At 37.7% G+C, this 22,849-nt stretch overlaps 1 protein-coding gene across 6 annotated transcripts in view; it reads right to left on the bottom strand.

Moving 5' to 3' along the window:
* Positions 1-22,849, bottom strand: part of LOC111866479 (ubiquitin carboxyl-terminal hydrolase 48) — a 281,194-nt gene extending 258,345 nt beyond the window's left edge. For all 6 annotated transcript variants that reach the window (XR_002843155.2, XR_002843154.2, XM_023855451.2 and 3 more), the window contains exons 1-10: positions 22,685-22,849; positions 22,385-22,545; positions 20,175-20,396; positions 18,526-18,742; positions 17,231-17,346; positions 14,593-14,835; positions 13,496-13,653; positions 10,718-10,825; positions 6,818-7,059; positions 2,436-2,660 (exon numbers count right to left, since the gene is read on the bottom strand). Coding sequence is in view for 4 of the 6 variants with exons in the window: in XM_023855451.2 (XP_023711219.1) it covers positions 2,436-2,660; positions 6,818-7,059; positions 10,718-10,825; positions 13,496-13,653; positions 14,593-14,835; positions 17,231-17,346; positions 18,526-18,742; positions 20,175-20,396; positions 22,385-22,521 (1,668 nt within the window). In the remaining 2 variants the exon portion in view is untranslated. The remainder of the gene's footprint in view (positions 1-2,435; positions 2,661-6,817; positions 7,060-10,717; positions 10,826-13,495; positions 13,654-14,592; positions 14,836-17,230; positions 17,347-18,525; positions 18,743-20,174; positions 20,397-22,384; positions 22,546-22,684) is intronic.

Raw genomic sequence — 22,849 nt, 5'->3', positions numbered from 1 at the left:
CTTCATTTTTTAACTTTGAAACAGAAATGAGTACCAGGAATTAATTAAATCATTTTCCTGGGGAGTAAAGCGCAGCCGGCACATTAGGCTGACAACCATGCCACCATCCATGAGCAGATTGTCTACATAATCTGGGACCCTCAACGTCTCAAAATGCAATGGGTCTCCACGGCCTGTTACAGGGATAGCTTTACTTTTTACTTACTATATGAAAAACCTCATGTAATTTTAGATAAATATGATACTGAACTAAGGCACTGATTTCAGACTGGAATAGGAGTTTCATTCACTAAATGTGAGTACAATACTAAAACAAGAAACACTAAATTGGGAAAATACAAGGGCTGTTCAGAAAGTAACCTCTATTTATTTTATGCAACTAAGATAGAAGCGGCCATGTTAGGTGGGTCCCTGTCACCACGGCATGGTGTGTCCTCAGGTTGCGAATGGAGGAGACATCCTCAAGTTTTGGAGGGAAGATGTGAATATTGAATAAGCAGTCGTGGACAGCCAACAAGGGGTGGCCCTCCAGCTTGGGAGTTAGGGGTTGGGCTAACAACTCCTCACCATAAAAAATCATTATGTTACGAAAATGAACACAAAGCCTTGGACCTGGACGGATTCATTGGAAGTATAATTAGAATGAACAAGTCAAGGAGGATGAGGTGGGCAGGTCATGTAGCACGAATGGGGGAGACGAGGAATGCGTATAGGATATTGGTGGGAAAGCCAGAAGGAAAGAGACTGCAGGGAAGACCAAGGCGTAGGTGAGTGGACAATATTAGAATGGATCTTAGAGAGATAGGATGGGATGGGATGGGATGGGATGGTATGGATTGGATAGATCTGGCTCAGGATAGGGACCAGTGGAGGTCTCTTGTGAACACGGTAATGAACCTTCGGGTTCCATAAAATGCTGGGAAATTCTTGAGTAGCTGCAGAATTGGCGGCCCCTCCAGAAGGGCTCAGCTCCATAAGTAAGTAAGTAATATAGAAGCTGAGGGAGAGCTCACGTATGCGAGGTAGCATCGTATGACGCATTGCCTTGCAAACCATCACATAACTGGCCACATGTCTTGTTTACCAAGAAATACTGAATACAATGTAGCAAATGTACACAAATCATTATATACTGATGATGGTCCCATGTGGCTGTAACATGTAGTAAATATATGTGAAAACATAAACTAAGCAGTGTTCTAACCAACAAGGTACGCAAGTGCTGCATTTGCAACAATGTATACATGTGACAATATGCATATCAAGTGCTCACTAATAAAACAGGATGCTCAAGTACAACATCAAGAACAAGATATCTGAAACAGACGTTGGTACCAATGGAACCATGACATTCCTACAGACCCACAACTTAGTGGCGGTGGTGAAATGTTCATTGGGTCTCGATTTATTTAACAGGGCTTTCAGTGTATTAGTATCTTCCTCTTCTTCTGACACTCCCTTTCACAAAAGTCAATAACCAAAAAGACTCCAATCTCTTCTGTCTTACCATGGCCTTTCCTTTTCAATCTCTTGCCAGCTTTTTCCCCTTCTTGAATTCTTCTAATACCTAGCAGATTCATTTTGTTCTGGGTCATCCCACGGGTCTCTTTCTTTTTCAATTAAATTCTAATGCCCTTCTCAGTACACTCATTCTATCTATACTTTTTATATGGCCAAATCATTGTAGTCATTATTCTTCTAATTCTATTAGTAAATTTTGGATTCCAATTTTTTATTTCTACAAAAATTTCATATCTAATTCCATCTATTCTTCTTTTACCTCCATACTTATAAGTAATAAACCTAAGACAGGGTTTCAAGAATCAGAACGATGATTCTCATAAAATTTAATAAATTTGTCCCAACTGCACAAGTTGCACAACATTAAATGAAATGGGATGATAAGAGATGGTAAATACAACTGACTGGAGAAATCCAAAATATGTCAAGTCATGATACCAAGTAGCCCAGCTAAGATTAAGACTGGGGACTAATAAATACATGTCTGCAGACAACACCATCTTCCTGGTTGGTTTCAAAAGAGTAAATTTAAGATTTGCCTCTGTAAGTTTGTATACAAACTTTCATAAATTCATTCTTTGCAATACTATCCCCCTATTGGTCTTGATGGTTGTTTAATGCAAATAAATATCTAATGGAGATAAACCAAGAGTTGTCTGCATGGTATTAAATTACTTCCTTAGATTTAATTTACTCGTAAATATACTTTACACATAATAAGTTTGAAATAAAATGTACAGAAGTTACACCTTTTCTCCGGTTCTCTGTATAGTAATACTCTGTTGCTGTGACTAATAAGATTAATTTCACCATCATGTAAATTTGGATTATTTTGGAAAATAATTAAACTTATGTCACAACTTGAACTGCAATGCCACATTTCACTGAACTCTATAAACTTCAAGATCACTTACAGCAACAGAACTGATGCATTTTGTTTGAGGTAAGAAATCAGGATTTAACTTCCCATGTGGACAAACAACAGCACTATTGTCCACTGGTATGACTTCACTGTTCAACCATCTCACCAACCAGTCTGAAGTAATAAACTCATAAGAGGCATCTTCTGTATCAAATAGCATGCTATAAAGGATCACCATCTCTTGCTGATGAGCCTTGCCAATCTCAGCAGTCACAGCCTAGAAAATCAGATGGTATTTGAAATTAAAAGGCACAGCATTAATTAAAGTAGCAACAAGAATAAATTAACTAATAAGATGAAAGAGTGTGCTACATAATAAATGAACAGAATAAGCATGTGAATTTAAGTATTCAGGAAACCTAGAAAGTCAACATTCTGAAAGAGATTCGGAACATATGGGAACACATGACATGAACAAATATCACTGCAGCAATTTCTTCCTCTGTCAGAAACTGAAATCCAGGGTCTCCTTTATCCAGCTCAAGGCAACTTTGGATATTTTCTTGCATGGTGTCAATCGCTCCAGCTGCCCTCAACACATTGTGAGAGTCCTTTTGCTCCTAAATCCCATGTGCCTTTTAGAGTATTGTAACATGTTTGCAATCCAGAGGAGTCACTTCTATGGAAACGCTAGAATAGACCGTTGCATAGGAAACAACAATCGCTCTATTGTAGTTCTAACATCGAATCTCCACGGTTACGACGAATACGCGAAGCGTTCCCACAGAGACAACGCAATAACAATGGGTCATAGCGTACGAATTGCGGAACCACCAAAGCAACGTTTCCACTGCTATAACAGAGGGTTCATTTGAATAGCAACGGCCGAGGGTATAAATAGTCCAGCTTCGAAGAGAAGCAGTCAGTCTTGGAACATCCGCCACAGAAGTCAGTCTTTATCCAGCCGTCTAAGAAGTGAGTCCTGGAATATCCGCCGCAGAAGAGAGTTGAAGCGTTACAAGTTGTACTCGTGGTTGTAGAAGGAAGGTGTCCAATAAAGGGTTCTACGGAATTTGAGACCTACGTGAATTTATTTGTGGCGTGACACGCAAAACACGCTACAGTATGTACTCAACTGTGAACAGAATTTTTAATTTTTCATATTTTGATCTGGATTATCCAGCATCTGGGTTAACTATAACCAGGTTAGCGAAAGTTTGATGTACTGTGGTCTTCTTGGTTATGACATGTTGCAGTATGGTATGTGGATACCAGAAGAGGAAGAGACTTGGGTCTGAAAAAGAAGGGAATGTTGTATGTTACACAGCAACACTAGCAACTACCAACCACTCTACAATATGCCATAACCCAGAAAACTAACAAACGAATTAAGTGAAATAATGTACACACACTTGCATAAAATAATGTAGAGGAAAACACGTGTGAAAATACCTACATAGAATTCGTTACAGCAAACTTCAGACAGAATGTCTGAAGGGAAGAGACTATTTTGGAGGGCTGGGTATTGGCAGGGAATATTAAAATGAATCTTAAAGAAATTAGGGTGTGAACAGGTGAACTGAATTAAACTAGGTCAGGATAAGATCAAGTGGTAGACTTCTGTTACCATGGTAATGAACCTATGGATTCAAAAAGGCAGGAATTTCTCTACTAGTCAAACAATCACCAGCTTCTCTAGAACAACTCTGATCGATGGGGTTAGTTACTCAGTTACTGATAGAATATATATTGGGACGTGGACATGGGATGAGACAAAATAAGGACAAAAGCAACAGAAATGATAACATTAAGATAATTAACTATAAATGAAAGATTAAACCAATACTAATATGACTAATAGAGTTAAAGCAATTACTAAAATATGGGAAGAAAACACACGTAAATAAAATGTATAATAATAACTGGTCAAGATATCATAAAATTACAAGGGTCATACTGAAAGTCATGAGCAACAATTTTTTGTGAAGTAACATGCTCTATTATTGATAAACCACATACACCACCTCAATCTACAGACTTTTCTTTATTTTTCCACATAATCGCCACTTCTTTGTACACATTTCTCCCAGCGTTCTGGGAGTTTGAAAATTCCTCTTCTGTAAAATTCCATTCCAGCCATCCGAAGACACTGACACACTGCTTTCTGAATTGCCTCCCTCATCTCAAAACGTTGTCCACGCAGCTGATCCTTCACAAATCCGAAAAGATGGTAGTTGGAGGGTGCCAGATCAGGGCTATAGGAGGGCTCTGGAAGAACCTCCCACCCCATCTTTGCAATTGCTTCCAATGTGAGGCCAATGGCATGGGGGCAAGCGTCGTCGTGCAGGATGATGATGTTTCGTCCTGGACGTTTATCGCGCAATGCACGACGGAGCTTGTGCAGTGTCTGGGCGTAACAAGCAACACTGATGGTTTGCCCAGGTTCCAGGAATTCAGCCAGAATAAACCCCTCTGCATTCCAGAAGACTGTGCCCATCACCTTCGCAGCTGATGGCACCGTCTTTGCCTTCTTTTTTGATGGAGAATGCAAATGGTGCCATTCCATACTCTGCCATTTCGTTTCAGGCTCGAAATGGTGAAACCAGCTTTCGTCACTGTCACAATACAGAGCAAAAAATCATCGCCTTCGTGTCGATATCTCTGCAGCAGTTCTGAGGTGATGGCTTTTCACTGACATTTGAGGTCTTTGGTCAATAACCACGTGACCCAACGAGCATAAACTTTCCTATAGCCCAAGCTTTCAATCATCTCCTGTACTGCACTGTGCCCTATTCCAAGTTTTTGGGCTATTGTGTCCACAGTCATGTGCCTGTCATCTTGAATGATCTCATCCACTCTTTCCTTGTTGTGTTCAGTTGAGGCTGTTCGAGGACAACCGCTCCGAGGCTCATCTTCGACGCTGGTGTTCCCATCTTTAAAATGTTTCACCCATCTTCGAACACTGCTCGCACCCATGCACACCCTTCCATAAGCACGCTGAAGTCTCTGGTGAATTTCTGCAGAATTTCACAAGAAATTCGATGACAGCACACTGGCGAAACGACATATCATTGTTGGCCATTTTGTTAGGAGTGATACAGGTCACATGATGCAAGCTATTGATGTCACAAGACACTCAAGGTTAACACAACAGCTGGTTCCACCTACCACCATACTCTCTTTCGTCTGCTGTTACCAGGCTGCATGCAAAAAAAAGTTGCTCATGACTTTTGGTAAGACTTCACCCTCTAGGTATATATATGTATACCTAGAGGGTGAAGTGAAACAGGAAAGTAAAGCAAATGCTCAAAAGAGGGTTTCTGAGACTCGTACAGATATTACAATGCTACTTAATACAGTTTCTGAACAAAGGAAGAGAAAAAATTACTGAGACATAAAAATGGAACAATCATACATAAGATGTATATTTTCACTTCTAATGCTTCCAGTTGTGGTCTTCTCCATCATTCAGACCTGCATGCATGGCAAAGTTTAAAGAATGCACTGAAAGTACAGGTGCCCACAGGGCAAGATTCAATTTACTTCCAGTGACATGGCTATGCTGGCAGCCAGGATATGGAGCACATGGCTCAAAATAAGTTCAATCAATGGCAAAGGGACTGGTATTCCCAATGGAACAGGGAGAACATATGAAGAAATTCAAACTGGGTTCTTCCAGTCTTGAATCTGAGACTTTCAGCATGACAGTCTAGCATCCTCTAGAAAAGTGTTTCTCAACTGCCGGCCCACAGTCCAGTACTGGGCCCTGGCATGAATTATACCGGGACCTCATCTTATAGACAAAAGAACTTACCAGGCCGCAGTCTGACAAAGGTTGAGAACCACTGCTCTAGACCATCATTGAAAAACCACTGGTATGCATGCCAAAAATGGAACACTTGAAACATTTCCAGGTAAAGAATCTTACATCAAAGAAATTAATAAGAAACAGAAACTAAATTACTAATATTGTGCATATGTGGGAATGTGTGGAAGAGAATAAAATGTGGGTTCAGGTATGCAGAATTTTATCTTTCTAAGTTTTGTCATGCAAATATTTACCCATCACTGCCCTAGAGCACCTGGGACATAAAACTTCATACCAGCATAACAGCTATACAAGGCAGGGTCCAAGAAATATAATTTTAGCAGTCAGATACAGTTCTTAGGCTGTCTAGCCATGATGTGTCAATTATGGAAAACTAGAAAATCAAGTTGTTATCAATATATACACTAAAGTTTCAAATTTAAAGAACTTATGACCCTAAAGTTGTTCACTGTAGCAAAAATGAGGTTGTTAAGCAAAATATAGGTACAAATTAACACACTTCCATGTAGCAAAAACACAAAAGGAGGAATAACTGTATCTGCATTACAACACTGAAAGTGTTGATAAAATGACTAATAACTGTGAATATCTCCCCAGTTCAGTACCTTGGTTTCATTAATTTCTTTCACCCAGTCTTCAAAGTTCTGATCCTCAGTCTTCAATAAATTATTCAGTCTTTCTGGCAGAACCCATTCCATGTCTGTCTTGGCTCCTGATTCATTATTCTTTTTTTCAGTACTGTTCTGTTCCTTTTCTTGTTTGGCTTCAGTATACACCAACATGTATGCGTTATTTGATACCAGGAAACCCTTCGAAACGCGCTTTGGCTTATTCTTCGTGTTTCCATCTGGAATTATAACAAGATATCATTGGTTTGGACTGCCAAAGGATTAAGTATGTGTTCAATGTTTGCTCCTCATCTAAAAATTGTCCCTCTGCTAGATGTGCAGCAGCTGCTAATGCTGTTTGCAGGGATGTTGACGTATTCAGAGCCACGAATGTTCTCCCCAAACAACTTTTAAATATAGTATAATTGTTAGTATTATTAATATTTGCATGTACAATAAACAATAATAAACTGAATTATTATTATTATCCTCTCTGAAGATCTATACTTTTCATTTCTTAATTAAATATTNCGAATTTCAGTTCAGATCACTAGTTATGCTTTCACTTTCACTTGTTATTCAGTCACTTCTACTTACGCTCATCACTGCGTCAAGTTCACTTTAACTAGTTTAATTATATTATTGGTTAAAAGTTCATGAATTAAAGTTCAATTTTATTATATTGATTGCACTTATCACTTTTTGGAGGTCTCACTGTTCTTCTGTGTCCTCTGATGTTGCTGGATCTGTTACGGTCCTTGTTGTGACGGTAACCATCACGACAAAGTTCATAAAATTGAACTTTAATTCATGAACTTTTAACCAATAATATAATTAAACTAGTTAAAGTGAACTTGACGCAGTGATGAGCGTAAGTAGAAGTGACTGAATAACAAGTGAAAGTGAAAGCATAACTAGTGATCTGAACTGAAATTCGATTCACAAATTTTAAATTTTAAATTTTAGATTTTAACTTTTGACATTTAGAATAATATTTTAACTTGCGTTTTGTGAGAGGAGCTTGATATATTATTGAGCGTGGGCCTGAATAAGATACAGGATCGAATAAGTGAGAAGACAAATGTGATTGCGTGTAATTATACAACCGTGTTTGTACACCTGAGGATGACCTCTTGAGGTCGAAACAAGTAGTGTAATAATAATAAAAATATGTTGTGTGGTCAGTAAAATTGATTCTAATATTGATTAAATACACAACAGGATGCAAGAAACAATTAAAAATATTTATATGTTTCATTTCTCAGTTCTTAATAACGCTTAGATTTATGTTAATGAAATTATTATTATTATTGCTATTATTATCATTTGTTTGTTTGTCTACTTTTCTGCTTATTGTGTTTTGCCCAGTGCTTGCCTGTAATTTGTCTTTGACTTTATATTGTGTTTGTCTATAATGTAATTACTTTTATCTACACTGTGCTCTGTCTGTAATTGGCCTTGTGGCTGTTGACTCGGCACATAAATAATAAAGAATTGAATTAACAAATTCCATTAACTAGAAAAATTTCACATTAACCAAAAACCAAAAGAGATCTTAAAAAATTCAAATTATGCTAATACACAATTGGGGCTTTAATTACCAACTTCAATCTTATTTACACAAAATTCAGAAGCATTCACTGTCATGTACCGTACAAAATAGGGGCAAGCAAAATGTGACCCAAGGAAACAATCTAGCCAGCAGAAATGTCCAGAAACTACTAATAATACAAACATCTATAAAAGACCTGAGGATCTCATGGTGATAATCATAAAGATTCCTGTCTTCTTAGATATGATGTGTAGTCTGATAGATCTTTACATGTTTTTGCGGAATGTGGTGCCTCCACCTTCTGCCCTGAATCTGGAGGCAGAACATTCCTCCAAAACATCAGTAAACATCTACCAGACTAAACATCATTGCACCCAGAAGAAGATAGTAATCCTTAACCATCCAATACACTGTCACCTCAACCCTCCACATATTTTTACTTTCTCATAATCACTACAGAGAAAGCAGTGCAATAAGAAATTTGAAATCTTAACAGAAAGTTTCTTGGTTCCTGGGTTCCTGAAATGACCTTAACAACCATTTGGAAGCAAGTGGATAATATTAATGAAAGCTGTAAAAGTGGTATGCAGGGGACAGCTACTGAAAACCACACAAATCAGAGTGTTTATTATGGAGAAATTGGAAAAGATGCTGGCTCAGTGGGTGCAGCATAAATACCAATGTGTCATTCCTCTATCCACAACTACCGTATTTACGCATGTATAGGCTGCACATTTTTTGCCAAAAATTCAAGAGGAAAACTGGGGTGTGGCTCATATTCAAAATATTCGAAATCACGCTTCATTTAAAAAAAATTATATTCGGAATATTTCGGAATAATTTCTACTCCTGAAATAATATTCCAAGAAAATTATTTTTTCTATAATTTGTCTGAAAATTGTGCTGCGGCCTATACACGCACGCGGCCTATACATGCATAAATACGGTATTTAGGACAAGGCAAAGAGCTTGTTTGACAATCTGAATGCTACTGACCCAGGTTTCAAAGTTACATCATTTTTTCCAACTGCTGGGCGGTTCAAACATCTTAAAAGATGCTTGGATTATACAATGTACAGTTAACAGATGAGGCTGTAGCAACTGATTCATTTATTGCTAAGAAATTTCCAGCTCTCCTCCAACCAACAACTGAAGAGTACAAGTACATATGTAATTGCCCCAGCAAGCGTAAAATCTGAATGTGACTGGAAAGTTTCGGAAGTGGACGTCAAGTAGAACGTTCATATGAGTAAAGGTGAAGGCAGCCTAATCCTTCAAGGTTTTCAGGGCTCCCTGCATACTGCTGTTAGGTGGAAACCACTGTGATCTGCTTGGAGATTCTTACAATATTTTGAACATGTGGAGGAATTACTTCTCTCAGTTATTGATGTACAGAGGGTCAGTGATGTTAGATAGATAGAAATTAGAGGAGACAAAAAGTATGCACACTTAACTTTTTATTAAATAGTACAACTACAATGAGTATGTATAATAGCAACAGCTCTTTCAGCAAACTTTGTCAAGCATTCCACAAGCTTTTGCATGCCCTCAGAAAAAATGCTTTTGGTTAAATGACAAAGCAACACATTCGCTATCACAAATTTTGTGCGAGATGGGTTCCAAGAACACTCATGATGTGCACAAAACACAGAGAATGGCTTTGGCTTCGACATTTTTGGAGCAATACCACAAAAATGGCAATGAATTTCTCAGTCACATTATATGAGTAACAAATGATGAAACTTGGGTTTCATTTGTGAATGTTGAAACCAAACAGATGTCAAAGCAGTGGATGCAGACGCATTCACCAAACAAGCCAAAGAAGTTTAAACAAACATTGTCTGCTAGAAAGCTGATGGCAACTGTTTTCTGTGATAGGAAAGGAGTGCTGAAGATGGAATTCACGCAACAAGGGACCACAATAACATCAAAAGTGTATTGCAAAACACTAAAAGAACTGCACAGGGCCATTAGGAACAAAAGGCATGGAATGCTGACATCCAGTGTAGTGCTCCTCCATGACAATGGGTGTCTGCATACAGCCCCTCATGCTTAATCTCGGTTTTCTAGACCGGAGCCGCTATTTCCTTGGAACAGCTCCTAAATTATCCTCATGAGGCTGAGTGGACCCCGTTCCAGATCCACTACTTCTCAGAAAATCTAGTAGCGCTGGGAATCGAACCCAGGATTTCTGGATCTGTAGGCAGGAACTCTGACCACTAGATCACAGAGGCAGTCTCTGATTTAAAACACCCGTTCCCTCAAAGTCAGAGACCTCATTTTACAGTCATATAAAACAACTTATTGTAGGAAAATAAATGCAACTGAGAGGCCCTATGACTTACCATCAACATCTTCTTCTGTTCCCAATTTCAATTTCTTCCCTTCCATTTTCTCTACAGTTTCATCATTGAATTTATACCAGGTACTTGTAGTGCTATCACAGATGTGTGCTAAAATGCAAACACTACAATTAACTTAAAGCACCAGTTACTCTAACACAGCTTTCTCTTTAAAATGTCTTTGCTGCAGTAAGCATTAGAAAATGGGGTATCACATATGACAGAAGAGGGTAGAAGAGCTGCATTCACCACATATGCCTTCATTACATTGCCTGAACTTAACCAGCAGGCATCAAACCATGATCAATTGGCAACATGTGAAAAGTTCAAGAAAAATAGTGCAGCAGGGTAGACGAAGACACGGTGGTTTCTACATCACAACACAAAACTTTTTAATCTGCTGTAATACGCAATATTTTTCTTACAGGTTCAATAAAAAAAAACAATTTACAGGCAACATTACTTCTCTTAACTGTTTCTTTCAAATTGTTTAATGATACTGTTTGAACATCAAAGGCTTTTAGTCCATAACAGAAAAAGGGAGATGGAAATAAAAGGTAAGTAGGCACAGGTTTGGAAGATGGTAAACTATGGCCTATTTCAAAACACTGTCCTGACATTTGTCTAAGGACACAAAAAAAAAAATCCGTGGTTTTAGTCTGCAAGCGAACTATACCAACCGAGCGACGGCTGCTTGTCAGCAAAGTTAGTGCCAACTTTAGCACGTAGAAGGTGTCGCGTAGTCAGCGCAACAAATGTCCACAGCCATTAATCTTGGTTTTCTAGACCGGAGCTGCTATTTCCTTCAAATAGCCCCTCAATTATCCTCACAAGGCTGAGTGGACCCCGTTCCAGAACCACTACTTCTCAGAAAATTTGATAGCACCAGGAATCGAACCCAGATCTATGTATCTGTAGCCAGGAACTCTGACCACTAGACCACAGAACACTGAAGAAAACTATATACAGTGATACCTGCTTTCAGAGTTCCTTGAAAGAGCCTGGGTCTGAACACAAAACTGAGGAAAAGTTAAACGTATGAAACTTAACGCAGATTACAGATATTGGATCACTGAAATCGAACACTACATGCAGGAACGCCTTAAAATAAGGAACATTACATGGGGATTCCATCTTAAAATATCATTCTGGATGATCATTAACTTGGTTGAGATTCAAACCAGGTCCCAGACGAATGTAAGTCTACAACTAGGAGAGTGTGTGGGTAGGCAGAATAGAGAACAAACAGGTAAGTATAACTTTATATAATTATAACATATCAACAGCAGAAGTTATTTGGCATAAATTTTCAAACATACTGATGAATGAATGAATATCATTACAAATGGAGATACATGAGTGATATGGGAGTAAATACTCATGATAAACCTGCAAGGTCAATTGGTCCAATGGGGAAGAGGATATATTAACTCTTATTGTCCAGGAATAGGGATTTGGAATATTCTGGTAGTACTGGGTTGGTAATCATGTGTTAACCTGGGGGTCACCATTAGTAATCCAGGATTAGGGATTTTAAATCTCCAAGTACTACAGGATTGTGGGCCATATTTTAACTTTAGGTAACAGCTCATCGGGAGGGAACAAGAAATTCTAAATCCCCCACTCCTACAGGGCTTGTGGCAATACTTTATCTTGTGGGTAACAGTATCTACATATATATTTACCAACACTTGTTTGACTGTCTGTCCCACATTTCTCCAAAATGGTGTGTACAGAAAAACTGCTAAAGACAAAAGACCTTTCTCTTTGACAGACAAGACCATGAACATCATTACTCTGAAATTTTTAATCTTAATCTTTGCTTTTATGTGCATGGGTTTAACCACAACCCCTTTACTTCTTCCATAAGAATGGCATTTCAGATTTTTATTTAATTAATATCATATTTACAATCTACTCTCGATAATACAGAATAATAAGTAAATTTGTTCTAAGTAGATATCTTGAGTGGAGAAGTCATCCATTGATGATACTCTGACAGGCCCTGCAGAGGAAGGGAGATTAAAACCATGACCATTCCTCTACAAGGCCTGTCAGATGACAGTGGATGACTTCTCTACTCAAGACACCTACTTAAAACAAATTTACTTATGACTCCAAGAGTAGATGGTTAATATGCAAATAATTAAATAAATTAATTAAAAAAATAACTTAACTCACAATTAGTTTAAGGCCCTATTGTTTATGTGTGCAAATCTCATCCTTATTGACCTCCTGTCTACCCAGTTTCATCACTGGTACTGTGAGAATTTATCATCAGCATCACAACCCCTCCCCGTTACCATGTTTACCCAATGTCCACTAAAGCACAAGAACAAATCTCTCTGAGCATAGCCAGGCAAACTAATTAAGACACATGACCACAAACCGGAAATGTGAGGTAATCTATAGTGACAAGACCATGAAGATGAAGATGTCCGGCCAGATAAGATAAAAGTAATCAATCTACGAGTGATTAACTATGTTGGCAAAGATCATAAAAATAGAAAGCAGTCTTCTGGGATTTGGCACCGTGTATATGTGGTGTCTCTTCACTTGTGTATTTCTTATATTTTCCTTCTACCCTGAAGATGGAGGCGATACGTTCCTCCGAAATGTCGGTTAACACCACATATGCATAGTACCAAATCCCAGAACACTGCTTTCTTCATAGTCACCATCGTGAAAGCCTCAAATCTTATATCATGAAAATAAATCACACAAAAGCATTAGTTTTTGTCTATTCATAATATAATACTGAGCACTGCCAAACTGACATACCTACATAATGTCCTGAGTAGGCACTAGGGCCTCGATGAATTAACACAGCACTAAGGACATAAAGCAAGGAACCCATTGGCTTCTTCAGGTACATAGACATGTCAAGATTTTCAGGGAACTGCAAATATGAGTTCAATTTCTTCTTACTGCCTTTCTGCCTGTAACACGAAAGGGTGCGTATTAGATTCACCCTCTCTTGGGCCTCTTTATAGACATATTAAAATCCAAAATTTTACTGTTATTTAATTTATATATCTACAGTTTTATATTATTGTACTAAATGCTGCAGTCAAGTGGCTAGCACTCTTGCTTCAAATTCAGGAGGTCACAGTTTCAAATACTGGCCCTGGGACCAGCCATCCAAAACTGGTTTCATTTTGTGGGTTTCCTCAGTCATAAACAAAATTGTATTTTCCAGACTTTCAGACCAGTAAAAATCTGTCACAGAATAGTGTTCGTCCACATACTGGCAGTTGAGAAACGTTGCTACAAAGTACATTTTAAACCAATACTAATACACAGTCCAGAAACATGAACACTTAAAAAGAGAAATAAAAGACCAATCCAAACAATGGATATGAAAATTTTTTTAAGAAGTAGGGGGAAAACAAAGTGGGGGGAGAACACAAATTTAAGTTTTAGAGTAAAAGTTAAAATTCAAAATTTGTGAAGTGAGAAATTATTATGATGGTTTGGCCATGTAAACAGAATGGACAGAACATGGATGCCAAATACATTTGAATTAAAACTTAAAGAAAGGACACCAATGGGATGACAAAAGCAACATTCTTTAGTCCAGTACAAAAGGAAAAAGCTTGCAAGAAACTGAAAAGGAAAGGTTGTAGAATGAAATAAGAGAATAGAGAGTTTTGGTCATCAATTCATAAAAAACTTAAATGATATAAGATGAAGAAGGGTATTACAGTAGAAAGAAGTAGATGGAGAAGAAAAGAAGTATGAGGAATATATAAGAGAAACCCAAGAATAAGAAGAAAAAGAAGAGGAAGAGGAGAAAATGAAAAAAAAACATGAAAAAATATGAGGAGAGAAAGTTCAAGTATTAAATAAGAACAGTAGAGGCAGCAAAAAACAATGACCTATCAAATACAAAACGCATGAGCTGAAGGTTTAAAACTGAAGGCAGCGTATCAAGCTTAATGCTGCGCGTTGCATCCTGTTTTGACTTGCACACGGTGCAGTGGTAACGGTCAGCACCCTCTAGTTTCTCCTCTTGCAAGAACTCTTCCAAACAGTCAGCAAGGGCCTTGTGTCCAGCAATATTCAGCTCCAGCTCATAGAATAAAGATGGCAATGCAGACTCTGTCCCACATTGTTGACATCTACAAGATAAGCAAGATAAACACAAAACTTACAGCAGGTGATATTTATGAAATAGATGAGATTGGAAGAAATATAAATTATATTAAATTGTTGAGGTTAAGAAAAATACTGTCACATGTATTAGCGACTAAGATGCGTGGTTGGGTTGGTGAACCCGTCTATTTGATCTTCACTAGACATAACTAGAATTAATTATTACACTGTTGCTGATTTACATGATTCACAACCACTCCACACTAATCTTCTCAGTCTATTTCCACTAGCCTTTGCTATCCATTTCTAGGCAACGGATTTATAACACAGGAACTATAAGAGTCTCACTAAATTACACACTCCAAATACAACGCATATAAGGTCACAGACTGTCTTCTAACTCCCTTGGAACTTCTGAACTCAAGTGAAGTCAATTCCCATTCCTGTATTCTCTTATATTCTCTCGGCATGGACCACGCACAGAAAACACAGCCCCTCTATCACTGCATGGTGCAGACCATGTAGAAAACATGTGTCATATGTCAGACTGCAAGTTCATTGGTCTGTTACCAGCACTGGGCATGGTGCAGACAACATAGAAAACACAGCCTCATCTACTGTCACATGTTGGACCATGTTTACAGAGCTGTTGCCTGGCAATGCATTGATCAGATCCGTTACGATACATTATAATATACTGTATGCAGTTAATATACTTGCAGAAACAAGATGAATTGTAAAGAAATCTTTAATTCACTCAAATTATAAATGGAACAATCTAAACAAGTTACAACTACCTTCTATTCATTTATTTGTACTTTATTTAATGACACTGTCAGTTACCCCTACCATGTAGAGTCAAATGTCTGACAAGTGTAAGTTCGAAAGAATGTACAAGAAGTGTCAATGCCTAATTTGAGGTACAACATCAGTAATTTTGCCAAATATATCTGTTGGAATGGTACTGCAATGAAGGTGACAATTTCTTTAATTGCATTATAACTGACAGTGATAGTTGGATACACTATCATAAACCACAAAGCAAATGCAAGTCATTTAAAACCATGCTATGACATGGTCTTTAACATTTCCTTCTGAATGAACAACAAATAAGCAGTTTCTTCTTCTACCAACAGATGGTGTTTGTAGCTATATTTCCCAGATCTTTAGAAATATGTAGATATATTCTATTCATTCTTTTAAGCCAGCTGCAGAGGTCCTGGGAGTAAAAGTGAAAAAAAACACTTTAACATACCTGTACCCTCAGAAACTATTTTCTGAATTTTCAGTAGTTGAACTGTGTTTCTTACAGCAGCCTATTTCATGAGACTGTATTCACTGACCACTGTCCCTCTCACTTGACTGTATAAAATTCTGACTTTTTACAGTAAGAACTGACAATTTCATGTCCACTAGTATCACCCTACTACAATCTCACCATTTAGCACAACTGATATGTAGGTACCAGGGCAGACTTAACCAAGTTTACAGTACAACAAAATCCCCAAGTCATAAAGTAAGAGACCATTAAAATGGTGCATTACTTTTTATCACCAGACTGAGAAGTAAATGTTGAGTTCATCTGGTCATGTTGTCATGGACAATATTACACAAAACAGCACATTTTCTACATCTGTCATCATACAAAACTTTGCGACCTTACACTTAATGCCGTCAGCAGTGTCACTATGGAATTCTTGACAGCAAAGTAGTTGCTACTATGTCCAAGAACCACATTACAAAAGTACCTGAGGTAGCATCCACACATTCCTAACCTAAACACAGATGAAGACAAGCCTACCTTTCTATTTCAGCCAATTTACTGCCAATGCTAACTTGACAGGAACCTTAGTGGGTCCCAGAGCCAGCCTGATTATGGTGACAAAGAAAAAAAACGAGTCCCTGCCAGAATTCAAATCCCAGCTGTCAACAAGCAGGCAGTCAGTTTATTGGATCAGCTAATTTGAATCTGTGTCACTGACAGGAGGGAATTAAAAATTATAAATGTGGGATGGCTTGCAATAGCACGATATTCAGACAAAGTTTTAGACCTCTAAAACAACCAACTATAGTAAAACCACATTTGCTATGGAAGAAATGTCATTACTAAAATGTTCAGGCAGAGTTTTCTAGGCTGTAATACCATGTATAACTTGAAGAAGATTCTGCTGTATCACAGACATCTTCTGAGATAATATGTTATTCTGAAATGTTTCAAATATCTTCCAATTACAAATCATATCATGACCCATCAGACACTATATTGCATACTACACAGACATCATAAAAATCTAAAATCCTACATAATTTAATTGCAATTTATAATTCCGAGATTGATTTACTAAAACATCTCATTCAAAATTTTAAAATGGAAATAAATACATGTTTCATGACATTCCTGTCATGATCACATATACTCACTTTGTGACATAAGAATATTTCCCACAGAACTGTTCATTAATAATATTCTTCACAAGTGGTGAAGACTGATGGGACAGGCGTTCCTCTAGCATCGAAATAAACAGCTTTGAAAACTCCTGGAAATCATAATATTTAACCAGTTTCAACTCTCCAAATACGAATGATGAAAATTCAAACACACAACAACTGTAGCAATGCTTAAACAGAAGAGATGTATTGTTATTTGCCCAAAAATAAGACAACCTGATTATAAGATGCCCTTCTCATAGCTTAAATTTAAATAAAAACAGTGATTCTTTCATGGTAATCAAGCGGAATCAAATTTTTATTCCAGTTACTTTTTACATAGTTCTGAAATAAAAAAAGAGTTCGACTATATAAAACAAGCTCATGCTAAGAATACCCCACATTCTTGAAGAAATTCAACTGAAAGTTATTTTATTCCACACAAGCTAGCTTACCCACGAAATTTATATTAATTTATTCTTATCACGTTTAGGATAATTAATTTTTTAACATCCACAAGATTTATTCATATTGAACATTTATTCTTCTAATACCAAGCGAATATGAAGACATGTTTTACTTATACAAGTGATTATACAAACCAACCAACTTTCAAACCATTAACAACCAAGCAGACTAAAACATTAATGTGATATAAACCTTTCTTTAGTCATTCATACAACAATCAGAAACATGTCACAGGCTTCAGAAAATGCAACTGAAAGACATTTCAATAAAAATATCAGTATGTTACCTACCAATTTATTTTACTGTGCTTACAACAACTAGCTTTTGACCATTAAAATCTGCAATCATGTACAGCTTCACAGTGAATTTTAATGCATGAAACATTCCCTCACAGAAAATTCCAAGTTCACATTGCTACTGTAAGAGGGCAGTACACACACTATATCAGGTTTCTGTTACTGGAGGGCAGCATTAATACTAAAATAATCACAACATTTTTTTTTGGTCGAAGATTCTGCAGGCACACGCGCGTGTGCATGCACGCGCATACAGACACACAGATATATAATTTTATAAGCTACCTATAAAATAATTAAAATACACAGTCTAAACACTTTTCGTTCCAGTACTTATGCATTCATTGTCAGAGCTATTTTGCATTCCACACGGAAATATTGCTTATATGTAAACTCCTGATTTGCAGCCAATAAACAGAAAGGATGTAAAAGTAAAAACATATGCCTGATGGCCTTTACACATAAATCCACACGCATTCTCTTTTAATTATTATATTACAGCTGATCTAGCTGGGTAAACCTTACTTGTGCATCCTGTTGTGTTGTGGTATCAAGACCAAGAGAAATAATAAACGCTGTTGGATCTACACAGCGCCGTTTGCCAAACTGAAGGAGTGCAAACAACAGCTGCAGATGGCCAATGCTGGATTCAGGAATATAATCCTGGCCTTCATTTTCCTGAAGTGTAGGATTAGCCATCTCCTGAGGATCTTCTTCTGGAGACCATAAATATATAGCACGCCTACATACACAGAACAAAAACAAATGAGCGTCACAGCACAGAGCATTCCTCAGGAGTCAAACAACAGATTCTATTTCTATGGAACACAAAGGTCTACACAACAACATCTCTATATCTATGAAGGACTTGTCTGTGAGATGATGCTGATCCTATATTTTGTTAGAATTACTGATTCCTCCAAAATGTCTGCAACACGACCTACATCAACATGGCACCATCAGCCAAAAACACAATCAATATCATGAGAAAACAGCAACGAAAGCCTTAAATCACCACTTCTTGAGATGGACATGAATAAAGAAATTTTTTCAAAGTATGTTATTTAATGATGCTGTCAGTACCAACACTATACAGTGTCAACAATAGGATGATTAAAGAATATGGAGCAGTTGGTGGAATGAGGACAGGGGTAACCTAGGTAAGAGAAAACCTGTTCCAGTGCCAATTTGTCCACCACAAGTCCCGCATGACCCAACCTGGGGTTAGCAAGCAAATAAATAAATATAGTGACAGTCCTTTCCAAAAATTTAATTAATTATTGGTTAGGACATGTAATAGCATTATTAAAAGGCTTACAGGTTGGATTGTTGGTAGCTCTGATGGTAGTACTGTTGCCAATGGAAAACATGTACTCTTGATTGCACATACTGACTGTTCTTTGATTTTCAGCCATTTAATTCTTGGAACTAGGCCCTAGATTTTGGCAATGATGGTACACATGTGAGGGAGAAGATTCCTTAACAAACGTCTAACAATACTCAATTTTGATGGGTTTACGACTGCATATAATATTTAGCCAAATATTACACAGAGTAGTAAGCATTCTGTCCAGTGGAAAAATACGTTACCTCACAAAGGAGATGTAGGTGTTATAACCCAAAATATACTGTTTAGAAGGGAGTGAGTAGTGAGATTTTGCAATGTCAGCTTTCCTGCTGCATACGATGGAGAAGCACAGAATGTGGTTTAACAGTACCTTTATGGGCCACCAGCATATAATTAAGTAGGAAAGCAAACCTATTTATGCTAAAAGCTGCAAATAAAAGTTCCATCTGACTAGAAATTGCTCATTATGATGAAAAGTGCTAAAAAAAAATGCTACAATTTTACATGAGATTTTTCAATCTATGCAACAATACACTGGTGGTATCAATGTTTTTATATTCCTTGTTATAATTAAGTTCTCATAAGCCATACTCATTATATCACAGTTTCACTGCGGGTTGCGACAATGGCAGGTCAACGTAACTAGCTCAGGATCATGATAAATGGCCAATTTTTGTATTGGCAGCACTGAGCCTATTAGATTCTAACACCACAGAATCACGAAAAGATAAAAGTTTATGTATCATCTTTTGTTTGTGTGCATCATTATCAGCTACTATATACTTCTTTTACTATCTTATCATGACACTACATAGATTAAGTTTACCTAAACTTCAGGTTATGAAACCAGAGTTGCAGTAGGCTATTTACATAGCATGTAGCACCAAGATTCGTGAGTCCCACAAACATTCCTGCTTCTCTGCGCTCTTCATTAGGATCAAACATTCTGATACCCCAAGCATCTTCTGCTGCTGCAGCTGCTTTTGGACCCAGCCACTTACTCTCACCTAAACCTGACAGGCATCGGGGGTTACCTCTGCAGTTTCGCCTACAGAACATATTACGTTCATTAGTTTCAATGTAAGTAAAAAAGGTAAAGCTATCCCTGTAACAGGCCATGAAGGCTCACAGGGTTATCAGACTTGAGGCTCCAAAATCTTCTATAGACAATCGACTCACAGATGGCAGTAATGGTGTCGGTCTTACGTGCTGGCTGCACTTCACCCCCAGGAATTTTCCTGGTACTCATTTCTGTTAGATGATGAGTCGAACCCAGGGCCATAGTGCAGCTGGAAGGATTGGGTAAATTGAAAAACTCCACCTCATTGGGACTTGAACCCAAGACCTTCTGGTTTGTAGCATAGTTCCTCAACCAACTATGCTACCATGTGCTTTAATGTACATATTGCACAGAAAATTTCTTCTATAGTTACTTAATATAGAGTTTATTTAAAACAAAATTAGTCTTTATCATTAGGAAAAGTAGATCTCCTGCTAGTATACTGTTGGCAGACAGATTTTAACTTGGGAGTAAATCTGTATATTAAATAGTGAGATGCTATGCCTACTGAGGCCTGCTCTATTCTGCAAGCATCCATACATTTGCCAGACACAAGAATGATAAAATCCTAACTGTTAAGACCACACAACCAAAGGCAGTAGCCTCCAACTTCCTTTCTAAGAAAATATGGTGCTCGGAATAGAAATCTAAGAAGTTTATAAAACAGCAAAGGAAAAAGATTTAATTAATAACTATGTAACAGCAAGTGGTAATGAGTTATGCATCCGCCTTTAAGTCTGTCATACTTCTTTTCAGACTGATTAATGTTAGCTGTCATGTCCACTGTTTTCATATTTTGTATATTATTCATATTTTCCGTTGTTACAATGAACATCCTAAGTACGGGGCATCTCCAGAATACAGTGAAAATTGCTGTGAAGAGCAGCAACAATTTGTTGTGGTGAACTGTACTGACTCTTGTGATATACAACTGTGAAACATGGTCCATGACTGAAAAGAATAAAATTAAGTGAAATAAGCGTGACTTGAAATTTTTTAGAAAGGTGTAAGGACCAGCAAGTGAGCAGAGGGTTTGCAGAATCATAAATGAACCCCATACTACTTCAACACTCTTCAGTACAAACATCGTCATAAACCTATTCTCCAGTACCCTCAGTCTATGTAAAAGCAAAGGTAAAGCTACCCCTGTAATAGGCCATGAAGGCCCATGGGAGTGTGAGACGTTGAGGTTCCCACATTCTCTAGACAAACAGCTCATAGATGGCAGTGAGGCTGTCAGCCATAAGCGCCGGCCACCCTTTACCCCCAGGTAGATTCCTGGTACTCATTCCTGTTAAGAGGATGTGTTTACCCCAGGGCCATAATGCAGCTAGAAGGGTTAGGTCAACTGATAAAATCCAGTGACCTCATAGGGATTTTAATCTGTGACCTTCCAGCTTGTAGCAGAGTGCCTCAACCAACTATGCTACAGTGTGGCCCCTCAGTCTATGTCCTTCCCTTAATTTCAGAAACCACGTTTCATGCTCATACAAAACACATGGACTGCCAACAAACACAAACCCCATCAACAAGGACAGTCAGTGCCCAGCCCTCAGTTCAAATGAATCACCAACATTATCATTATAATGGGAATGAAAGGTATATCAATTGTTGGATTTATTACATCTCCCTATCAATCTCTACTTCATTCTAGCTTCCTAAACGTAAACAGAACCTGAGATGAGCACTTGTTTTGTGTGTATCATGCCCTAGTAATTTTCCAACTGAACAAAGATATGGGAATTGTATCACAGACTAAATTCCCACTATGGTTTCCATCTTGTACCTTGTTTAATCTATTTACGTTCATACAGAAAATCAGTCTTCACATACGAATACTTAACCAGCTATTAAACTGCAAGCATTAACAGCCCTGTAACACCTGTAATGCATGAAATAAAAAAGGGGCAAGAAATAAAAACTGATTTCTCGTACTTTCAAACCCGATTACTATTTATACAACACAATAAACTTACCGACAAGAATTCTTACAAGAATCCAGTCTGATCCGATAGGCCAATTCCACGTGTTCCTTTGTCACATTCTTAGGATCAGTACTGTCTGCCCAGCCCCACGCAGCTTTATCCATATCCTCCTTTCGCATGTTCTTCATATTTTTGTATTTGATTCCCAGTTACTGGAGAAAAAAACAATGCATTACGCAAATTATGTCAACTCTACTATATATGAACATGGTGTGATAACACACACCCTAACCACAGACTTCAGTACAATATAACCTCTTTCATCCTGAAGTTGTACCATCAGAAACTTACAAGTTCTACAAGAATAAAGTTATATATTCGCTGCATTGTGATTCTGTATCAAACTTTCTGTTGCTAATTACACATGTATCTGAAAAGAAATGTACACTGCATCGATATTAACTAACTCCAACACTACTTTTCAATCCACGCTCCCTATCCTGACTACATCACACC

Source organism: Cryptotermes secundus, unplaced genomic scaffold (genome assembly GCF_002891405.2).
Source record: "Cryptotermes secundus unplaced genomic scaffold, Csec_1.0 scaffold320, whole genome shotgun sequence".
NCBI classification, from domain to species: Eukaryota; Metazoa; Arthropoda; class Insecta; order Blattodea; family Kalotermitidae; genus Cryptotermes; species Cryptotermes secundus.
The sequence above is the reverse complement of the archived record's forward strand: the minus strand, read 5'-3'. Positions and strand labels throughout refer to the sequence as shown.